The 11,236-nt window shown below is 36.3% G+C and overlaps 1 protein-coding gene across 1 annotated transcript; it reads right to left on the bottom strand.

Annotated features, from left to right (window-relative positions):
- Window positions 1–948: 948 nt before the first annotated feature.
- LOC129737637 (transducin beta-like protein 2) lies at window positions 949–10,139 on the bottom strand. Its single transcript, XM_055728798.1, has 4 exons — window positions 10,121–10,139; window positions 1,480–2,079; window positions 1,236–1,421; window positions 949–1,163 (listed from the first exon to the last, which is right to left on the bottom strand). Exons 1-4 carry the CDS (start codon window positions 10,137–10,139, stop codon window positions 949–951), a joined length of 1,020 nt encoding a protein of 339 aa, XP_055584773.1.
- Between the last annotated feature and the right edge of the window lie 1,097 nt (window positions 10,140–11,236).

The following is an 11,236-nucleotide window of genomic DNA, read 5'->3' as shown; positions in this document are numbered from 1 at the left end:
TTTTTAATAACAGTGAAATTGAGAACGTCTTCTTAAATCAATCTTTTTAAAAAAATCATAAAAATGATCTGATTTAAGGTTTTTAATTACGAATAATGACGAATTATGATCATTTTTGTCTACAGCGTAGATATTGCTCGAGGAGTACCTGCGCACACTCGGAGTATTCGAACGACGAGTGTTAAGAACCATCTTTGGCTGCGTGTAAGAGAACAGAGTGTGGAGGCGATGGATGAAACACGAGCTCCCGTGACTCTACGGCGAACCCAGTATCCATAAAGTGGTGAAGGCTGGACGGATAGGCTGGGCTGAGACCGAGTGAATTGGTGGAATATTGTTCATCAGAGAAACTTCTCTCGCTAAGACCAGGCCCACCAATGGTTGCTAAACCTCGAATCGAGTACATTCAGCAACATATTTATCAACCCATCATCGCACCAACAGTTGCTAACTTGATTCGAGAAATAGCATTCGAGCAGTAGGTTGTTACAGGATGCGTTTATGTAGCAACCCGGTAGCAACGCAGCCGGTAGTCGCTATCAGAAAATAAACAAACACAAAAACCAACCTGGATCGCAACAATTGGTGCGAAAACAAGTGAGTCGATAAAAGCGCAACCAATCAAAACATCTAAAATACCGACCGAAATAGCAACTTGCGGTGGGCTTGGTCTAAGTGACTGTTTTTTTTAAAAAAATCTAAAATAATTTTATTACATCATTAGGCAGTTTATTTTAAATTTGAAACGATTACATTATGGCAAAAATTTTAGTATTTAACTCAACTAATTCTGAAGACAACTAATCTATAAATGCTACTGAGCCAAGAGGCGTCAGCTTTTTGAGACGAAAGAGAAATTAAAACATTAATCGATATTTAACTGAATGTTGAAATTCTGCACAATCAGTCTATGGTTTCGGCCAGTCTCTGCTCCACTTCTCCATCTAGCTATTGAAACTTTTTCAGGAAAGCTTCGTTTTCGGAAATTTGCGACTCGATTCGCTCACGCATGGCAGCCGATATTTTCGACTGTTTCAGCTTTTCCTGGCCGCTCTCGATGGCCACCTTGTAGCCGGGTATATTGTGGAAGATGCGAATGTAACGATCGGCCGCCACCAGTAGGAACTTGCCCATCGAATCGAACTGAATAGCCGTTATGGGACCTAAAAGTATACGAAATTTATCAGGTTAGTGTGCAATTTTCTGCGAATATAATAAGTAAATTGATAACTTACTGCTGCTTATATGATCGGTGGATCCTTCGTCGTTACCGGAGATGGCGGAAAAAAATTGAACGGATTTTCCAGTAGATATGGCTACGGTTTCTCCATTAGGACTCATTGCGACCAAGGCCGGGAAGCTTGAAGTTTCATAAGTTCCACTGACCACACATCGTGCCATTTCACCTTTCTGGTATTCAACTGAAAAGAAGCATTTCTAAGTTTTGTTGCTACAAAGTTGAAGAAGTCGGGTATTTACTTTTCGTGTTGAAAACCTTCCAAGTTCCATCTTTGCAAACGGTCACGGTTTTTGAGGTATCCTGATCGAAGGCGAAATCGTAGACGCTAGACTTGTGACCGGTTAAGTCGAAAGCTTTCTGAACGCCCTGGAACTCGCCAGATTTGTTGAACTTGACCTCCCACAGAGGCACATCGCTAGCGAATCCACAGGCGGCTACAAATCTTCCACAGGGTGATATCTTGGCCCCATAGTTGTTCATAAGAAAGGTGTCCAATTTTTCCAGCACATTTCCCCTGACGTCCCAGATTATCAGCTCCGTGCGATTCGAGCAGCTCATCAGGAATTTACCATCCGGTGCGATTCCAAACCCTACAATATCGTCCAAGTTGTGGGCCCGTGGAAAGGTAATGCCCTTGGCCGGATTCTGGAACCATCCGTCGGCCTTGTCCACCTTGTACACCTCGATGCAACCCTCGTTGTATTTGTAGGCCACCAGTGCTCGGCCATCGGGACTCCAGCGAGCCCTAACGGCATGGTCGAATTCCACGTTGATGCGGAAAAATCTACGATCCTTGGTGTTGGCAAACTCCTTGCTGCTCCAGAGGAAAATTATGCGATCTGGGAAAATAAGAGAAAATAATGTGTCATTGCCTATAAAATTATATCAAATGATAATGTTATTAGTGTAACAATTCTGCATGAAAAGAGTTTTAGGTTAGTCCTGAATGAGGGACTTGCAAAAGTTCTATCCAGTTTGGTAGATATTTCGGAGTTACTTTGGACAATCCAAAATCTGATGCAGAAGTTTACAGCACGTCCGTCTGTCTCAACAATATTCTATCAACTGACTGTTTTAGCCAAAGTGGATTAACATACAGACATGATACGGATTAACAAATTTAAATTTCCAGAGTGAAAGTTATTAAGTTATAAACACTTAAAATTCGAAGAAAAAACCCCGAAATTTATGCTGTTTTTAGAATAAAAAGCTTATTATTGATTGCTAGTTTGCACTCAAAATTTTTTACGAACTCGACCAAACTCTTATGGTTATAACTTTCAGAGAAAGGGTAATATTTTGGACATTTTTTTTATATCCCTCATTTTTTAAGTTGAAATATGTATTTGACAAGTTTCTTAATCATATAGGTACTAAAAAGATATTAAATAACAACTTAAAACTACTTGTATTATTTTTAAAATGCTCGTATTTTTTATGATTTTCATGCGATCTTGATGATGATGACTTCGACTTCCAGGTGGTTCATGGGTTTAACCCTCTCCGGAGATATTTTCCAAGTTAAATTTTCAAATTAAGAAATTAACTTACATAGTAACCGGATATTAGTTGATCCCAAAAGGTCTTTAGAAATAGTAAAATGCTAGAATGTTCTATTGGAAAAGATTCCCTTTAAATTGTTAAAAAACTTACCTTTTTTATCTTCATAATTTGTTTTAATTTTGAAAATAAATTTACCGAATTTCATAGAATTTTTTAGTTTTAGTTTAATCACATGTTCTAGTCATTTTTTTATTTTATGCAAGTTTGTCTTTGTTTTTCATTCCTTCCTTCCATTTTATTAGTTTAAATCAGGGGTTTTCAGATCGTGCTCCGCGAAGCTTTTGAAAGTGCTCCGCGACGTACGCAATGAAAATCATAAACCAACTTTGAAATCATAAACCAACTCTGATATTTTTTTTTATCTTTCAATTTTTATCGAAACATGACAAAAATAATTCACAGGGCATACAGTAGGTACGAACGAATAAATTTTGTTTACTTTGTTTTTACTGGCGGGTGAATCCCTGCAGGGATGTTGGCAAAGAATGGTGGATTGTCAAAATGCACTGCTTTGATACAGCGTTGTGTTGCAAGATTGAGTGTGCAAAACACTCAATGAAAAGACTGTTCTTGCGCCGTACTTGGCGAGCTACCGATTGGAAAAGCTGGAGAAGCGCATACTATTGCTGAAAACTTAATCAAACCTTGTATTCAAGAAGTCGTCCGTATCATGGTTGATAATAAAACAGTGGAATTGGTAAATTCAATTCCCGTGTCGACAACGCGGTTTCTCGGCGAATTTGTGACATGGCGATGTTGAAAGCGATTGAGAACTTCAAAATTCGACATGCAGCTTGACGAATCCATAGATGTAGCAGGACTAGCAATTCTGATGATATTTGTTCGCTATCAAGGTTCTGAATGTTTCGAAGAAGATTTGTTCCTTTGCAAACCGATGCCAAGTTCCAGGTCGGGGGCTGAAATTTTCAAGCTAAATAATTGATGATTATGTTACGGACAACAATATTCCATGGGGAAATTGCATTGATGTATGTATGGTCGGTACGAAAGCTATAGTTGGAAATACTGCTGGAGTCGTTGCCAAGATCAAAGAAAAGACCAAAAGTTGCGGTAGTAGTCATTACAGCCTTCATCGACATGCACTCGCAATGAAGAAACTATCATCATCTTTGAAGGATGTCTTGGACGAAAGCATAAAAATAATCAAATTTATTAAGGCTCGACCGAAAAATTCAGGGTTATTAACATTTTCCTTCCCACGAGGTTTTTCACGTTTTCAAAATAGAAATATTGATTTACAGCTAAAGTTCTAGAACAAAAGATGCATAATTTAAGCCTACTTTAATGATCCATTTGATAAATTTGGGTTTTGAGGTGGATCATATGTGCTCTATTGGGAAGATAACAATACACATAGGGTGCAAATGAAAAACAGGAAATAATTGCAAAAAAACATGGAATTTCATCACTTCATTGATCACAAACTAAAACGATCCTATTTGATAAAGAACTTCTTTGGTATACGCATCCCTCGAAAGTTTATTTATTGAAATATTTGAAATTATCATTTTTGCCTTGAACAATTGGCCGCCATGACACTTTGCGCAAGGAAAACAAAACATGCCGTTTTTCGAGAACATCACGAACATTTAGAAATATTTCGAGATATGTGTTCATTTAAGCAGATGAAATAACTATCTGTAGAGATCAATAGCATATAATAATAAATTCTAGGGATGGAAATATAGAACAATAAATATATCATTAGATTCAGGTTTTGCGTTGAGAAAAATCACATTGAATTCATGCAATACCATGATTACGATATTTTATCAGTGTACGTTGAAGTTACTTTGCGGAAAGCAAAAAGGGAATATGGGCGATGGGCGCGCTCGCAGTCCCGGTATACGATTTCTCGTGTGATGAACAGAGAGAGAAATAGCCTTCACTCCGATTTCACTCCGATTAGCTGTCAATCTTATGGAAATCTGTGAAGGAGTAAAGAGCAAGCTTTATTCTTTTCAGCAGGCCCAATCCCAATAAGAAGGAAGCTTTCTCTGTCTTTCTGAAAAAAGGATGAGCTAGTGTGGTTGGGTGAGAAAAAAAGAGAGAGGAATAATAGATCGAGCTTCGAAGTCGATAGAGATCGGGAAAGGAGTCAGTCTACTAACTAAATTTAAGACGAACGGATGTTTGTGATTGTGGAAGTGAAAGTGCAGTGTGAAATAAAATTATCAAAAGAAAACGTTTACGGTTACGACACTATCCTGAAGCGATTTTTTTGTTGACGAAATGATTTTCTTGAGTATTTTTTTGTGTTTCGATTATAGTCGTTTCACCATCGTTATGGCATTCGCGATTTTATCAACGTTGCAGTTGGCGGATCGTTATTGAAAAACTATCCGGTACAACTGTGTTCGATGTTTACTCTTGGGCTCGAATTCGCGGACATCGGCTCAGGAGACAACAGACTTGCCAATTGAGCTATATCACAAGCCCATTTCTTGAGTATTGATAAGAAGCTCCACAAGAAGAAAAGTACGTTTTGTTCCCAGTGTATCACCAGTGATCCACTTTACTTACTCAAAAATTTATATGTTTTAGTTGAAATCTAAGTAAACCATCATTTGATTTTGCTTGCATAAGCAACCTTCTGCACGTCAGCAATTTTATTTGAAGGAAATTATAAAAACTTGTCAAGTTATTGAACAACAAATGACGACTTGATTTAAATTTGAAAAAAATCCGACTTTTTTGCAGCTTTTGATCTGCCAAGAAAAACCTAACCAACCGGTTTTCTTCAAATTTCGTGCGATGTTTCTTCACTCATATCTACACTTTTGGGGAAAAAATAGTGTTGATCCAAAGCGCCCAGTTCAAATGCGAGCTGTGCAAAGTTGTGGATCACCTGTGCTACCACGGGAAGGAAAGGGTTAAAGGCGCTGTGCGAAGAGATGGTGAGCCAACATTCCACCCTACTACTTCAGACCGAAGATCGCTGGTTATCTCGTAGAAAAAAGTTGTCTCGCCTGTTTGAATTAAGAATGAATTCCGTCTTTCAATGCAAGGTAAAGGAATAACAATCTTCGATTAAAACGGCAAAATCATGACTATCAAGAGAAAAATCAAATTTTGGCAGATTCGTTCGAAAAGCGCAACCTGGACAGCTTTCCGAATTTAAGAAGCATTCATACAGAAATAACCTTGAAGTTATCATCCGAAAATTTCCAAGAATTATGACAATCACAACACTTTTCGTTGATAAATTTATTTTTGTATCCCTTGGTGTAAACTTAAACTAACAGGCCCACGTGTCTAATGAAGTCATTTACAATTACAATTACAATGTTTTGCCGCAGGATATTTTGAACAGCTCCAGCAAAATTCCCCGAAGAATATAATAAAATAACAAAAGAGATCGAAGACTTTAAATTCGTGGAACAGCCTATTTTTATGTCAAAGAAACCAGAATCATCAACATCGCAAGAATATGAATGCTTGACAGGTATGACATCGGATTCAAAGCTTCAGGAAAGATTCGTATCCAAAAAGTCGTTGGAGGAGTATTGGTGTCAACTGAAAAATAAATTTTAAATTTCTTCCGATAAAGCAAAACTTATTCTTCTGCCGTTTCCCACAACATATCTATGTGAGTCTGGATTTTCCACATATATCGCAACGAAGACAAAATATCGATCCCGACTAAACGCGGAACCAGACGTCAGGCTACAACTGACATACAGACCCCGTTCGATTTTGGCAACACGCTCGTACATTTTGTGTTGCCAAAATCGAATGTTGCCAAAATCGAACGGTTTTTTTTCTTAACTTTTTTTTCAATTATTTAAAAAAAATAACTATTAAAATTATCAAAAACGTTATTTTTAGTAAATTTTCGATCATTTGTAGTCATTTTTTTAATTTTTTCATCTGTTTTTGATGCATTTTGCAATTTTCTTAATTTGTTTATAATGTTTGTTTTAATTTGTCATATTTGATGTTTCTGTCATTCTTCATAATTTTTTAGATGTTTTTTGTCATTTTCAGTCTTTTGTTTGACTTTGTTATTCAACTTTTTGATTTTTTCATCTTTTTGTCATTTTTGAGTACTTTATAAAATTTTTAAAAAACTTTTGTTTTCATTGTTGCATTTTATCACCATTTCAGAACATAAAAACGTATTTATGGTATTTGTCTAAAATAAATTGGTCCTATTATAACGAAAACTAAAAGGTTATGTTGTTTCTTAAAACCGTTCGATTTTGGCACATGTGCCAAAATCGGATGTTGCCAAAATCGAAATGGGTCTGTATTTAACCAAACTTTTTACCGCTTGAAAAATCGAAGAAAGCGTATTTGTTCTATTGAAATCATGAATTTTCGATGACACATATTTTGTTAATAAAAACAAACTATTCAAAAAGTAGTCATTCATTACTGATTTAATTGACTAAGATGACAGGACACATCTTGAGATCGATAAATACTTTCAAGTTTTCAGAACTCGGGGTTTTCATTCTTTCAAAAATGTAGGTGCTCCGCCAAAATTTTTGGTTGAAAAAAGTGCTCCGCCGAGCAAATGATCTGAAAACCCCTGGTTTAAATCATCTTTCTTGAATTGATCATAATTTTTCTAATTAATCTATGGAGAGTTTGGAAAACGATTCGATGCGCAATGTTTTCTAAATTGGAATTGAACATGTTGTTTTATATTTAAACCCTTCAAGGGGGCGTTCACATACCACATGGACAACTTAGGAGGGGCGGGATGTATAGAAATTTTCACACTTGTGCATGGAGAAGGGGGGTCATGTCCACGTGGACATACTTAATTCCAAACTATTTTTTAAAGGTGAATAAATATAAAGATGTTTAAATCAAAATCTCAAAATTGCAAAGCTTTACAGTTTAAGTTTAAACAAAAAGTGGCCAAGCAAGTGATAAATATGAGAATTTAGAAATTTAAAATTTTTAAATTTATTTTATATAAGGAAATGCTTATTCGTTTTTTTTTTTCAAAATCAGCCATTTCAATAACAAAAAGGCATAAAGTAATGTTTTCTAACTGTCAAATTATATATTTTCGGAAAATAAAGAATTTCATATCTGTCCACTTCCACGGACATCCGGTTAGGAGAATAGGGATAAGAAAACTTTACAGACAGGGAATATAGACTGTTCCAGAAATTATAAGCACACCTGGTCGGGATACGCCCAGACCGAACTGAACGCCATAAATTTGATTTCGAGAAAATCGAGTTCAAGTTCACAGCCAATTTATATCATTTCATCAGATATCTCATTTAAGGTACACCGGGGTAAGTGTGGGCGGTTTTTCGTATGGTTCAATTAAAAAATCAGCAGTGGATAAATTTTGATAAAACTGCGTTCAATGCGATGCAGAACATGTTTTTTACAAACGCTGAAGAGATGACCTTGAAAGAAGCAAAGCGAGAAAAGTTATCACGGAAATTTTTATGGACTGCTGGTGTCTTCACTTACCCCGCTTTATGGGGTAAGTGTGGACGGTCGATTTTATCTATGATTTTTCAGGAAATTTTCAACAAATTTGTTTTTTCCTGGTTGAATGCGTTACTTCATTGCTCGAACCCTCCAAAATTTGGAAAAAAGTTCTTGGTGCTAAAGCTTAGTTCTTTTAGAAATGGGACACTTTCTTTTGCTTTTGCTTTCATTTACTAGATATCGCACATTCAAAGTTTTAACAGCATTTTGTTGCCTGTTGAAAGTACTATCAGACCTATTTTTTGAAAATATTAAATTTATGCGTTTCTGAGATATTTACGATGCAAGAGAAAAAGAAAAAAATTACTTTGCACAGTTTTCTTTAAAATCCATCATTTAAATTGATAGCTGACAAAACCGTTGAATTATTCAAAGAATTACTAATTAGTGAAAAGTGAAAAGTATGCAAACACTTGTCCACTAAGATCAAATCAAGCATTGAAGAGAAGCACATTATGATATCCTGATGTAGACAGATTGAAAGTCCTCTCCAGACTGAGAGTTGCGTTTTTTTGTTTTTTTTTGGGGATTTTAAGCCTCTTGGGTTTATTCATCCCAATGAGAGTTGCGCTTGGCCGCCCTTGCCTTTTATAGTTTAGAATACCCGCCTTTCACTCATCTGATTGCGTGGGTTTATTCGGCAATTACGGTTTAGGGTCACCAGAGAAGTCAAGGTTCATACCAGAATTTTTTATTTTTTATAAGCGAAAAACTAAGTGTAGATCGCTGAAATGTTCAAAAAAGAAAATCTAAAAAAAAACCTAAAAGTGTTGCCTAGTTATCAGTCATTGAAATCTAACCTCAAACAACAAGTCGTCCCATAGCTCGTAAGCTGAATAAACGGAACCGAGGCTATGAGACAGATGATTTCTGATGGACGACAAAACTTAAGAAAACCTCTATTTCAAACAAATTTCAGTGTTTGAATCCCATTACTTGTCATAACTTTTTATATAAAAAGTGTATTTTCAATCATTCAAATCGCTACTATTTCCACCGATTTCCCCGCTAACTTCAAATGGAAATGGTTTCGCTTATCATCAAAAATAATCACAAAAAAGAGGGTGTTGCGAAAATGTGCACTTTTCGATGGACGAGCCTTCAAAAATTGCCAATAAAATACACTGAATGCTTTCTATAAAGCTTCAGTAACTTCTAAACCTATCATAATGTATGAGACAATTGTAGATCGTGGCTTGTTACAACTTTGTTTTAAAGACAGCGAACCATTTTATTCAATCTACAACGTGTCAGGTTCAAAAAACTGTTTTTTCAGGATATTTTGTTTACTGATGATGTGAGGTGATGTGATAGGACTTTGACATATTCAACGAACTGATGTATTTTGATCAGATAAACAACTTTGTCGAAGACAACAAAGTCCTAATTTGAAAAACAAAAAAGTTGGCATTTTTATTTCGCTATTGGTGGACCCCTTGGCAAAAATTTTGATACCAGAATATGCTCCATGTAAAACTGAACAATGTTGCTGAAGACATCAAATATCTATCTCTTCATCATTGAGCGCTATTAATTTCGTATATCTAGATTGATGTTCTGCACCATTGTGCAATGTAAGGATTGTTTCAATGCAGTTTTTCGTCAAGAGCCAGCTAGTTTACGAGAAATTTGCAATTGAAAAATATGCATATCACCTCGACATTTTAGGTGATAATAGAAAATTCGCAAAAAGTCGTTGTGAACATCCGTTATTGTCGGAATCGTATCTTTTTCACAGTTATTGGATAGATTACAAGTAAATTGAAAATTCTGCATCAAAAGTTTAAAAAAATAGAGCACAGTATTGTTTTAATAGCCATCGTCCACACTTACCCCGGTGTACCTTAATCATTTTAGCATCACATTTATTTATTTATTGGTCACTGTCTACGGCAATTTAATGTCATACAGACTGATTACCTAATCTTATCTTAAAACTATCCTTACTTACATTGAAATCAAAATATACATACACTTGGTTGAACAATTTACAAGATATGTCAAACGGGTTATAAAATTCGTTCCTACCATAGTTGTTCAATCTCAGAGGCTCAAAACCCCGTAAGGAACGAGAGGGGACATGAAACGGTATCATTTCCACGAGGCTAGCACTATCAATATTACCGGATATGACGTCGAATATAAACAGACGACGAAGTAGTATAATACGTGAACCAATCGGTTCGATGTTTAAGATTCCACATCGAGCATGGTAATGTGGAAGGCGTTGAGGTTCGTTCCATGGTAGGTTAGGCAGTGCGTATCTCAGGAATCGCTTTTGAACTGACTCGAGTAGCTTCAATCCTCCGATCGTGTTTGGTGCCCAGACTTGAATATTGTACTCCAATCCACAGCGAACAAGCGAGCAATATAAAGCTTTGAGAGTTGTAGTGTCATTGAATCCTTTGGTATTCCTGACCAAAAATCCTAGGACTGTTTTTGCTTTTGCTACCGTTACAGCTAAATGTTCCTTGAATGATAGGGACTTATCCACAATAACACCGAGATCTCGAATAGACTCAACTTTTTCAATAGCCACGTTATCAGCTGTGTATTGATGCGAAATTACAACCCTACTTCTGGTGAACGTAATGATCTTACATTTTTTAAGATTCACTTCCATCGTATTCACTTTGCACCAAAGCATAAGCTTATCGAGGTCCTGCTGTAGTGACAGGCAGTCTGTGTAGTGAGCTTTAGAGTCTAAATGTGATGCTAAAATGATTAAGGTTACCATACGTACTCTGTTAAGAGTCCATGTACTCTTTTCGATCGAGAATTCTGATGAACGATAAAACTTATGAAATACCCTATTTTAAACGAATTCCAGCGGTTGAAACTGAAGGAAGAGGGTGTAGCCACCTAAAATACAGATTAGACGAAGTATTAGTTTGAAAAACTGATCAATATCATGACTGAAAAAAGTGTGCGCTAGCCGATGGGAGGTAC

Source organism: Uranotaenia lowii, chromosome 1 (genome assembly GCF_029784155.1).
Source record: "Uranotaenia lowii strain MFRU-FL chromosome 1, ASM2978415v1, whole genome shotgun sequence".
Lineage (NCBI taxonomy): Eukaryota > Metazoa > Arthropoda > Insecta > Diptera > Culicidae > Uranotaenia > Uranotaenia lowii.
The sequence above is the reverse complement of the archived record's forward strand: the minus strand, read 5'-3'. Positions and strand labels throughout refer to the sequence as shown.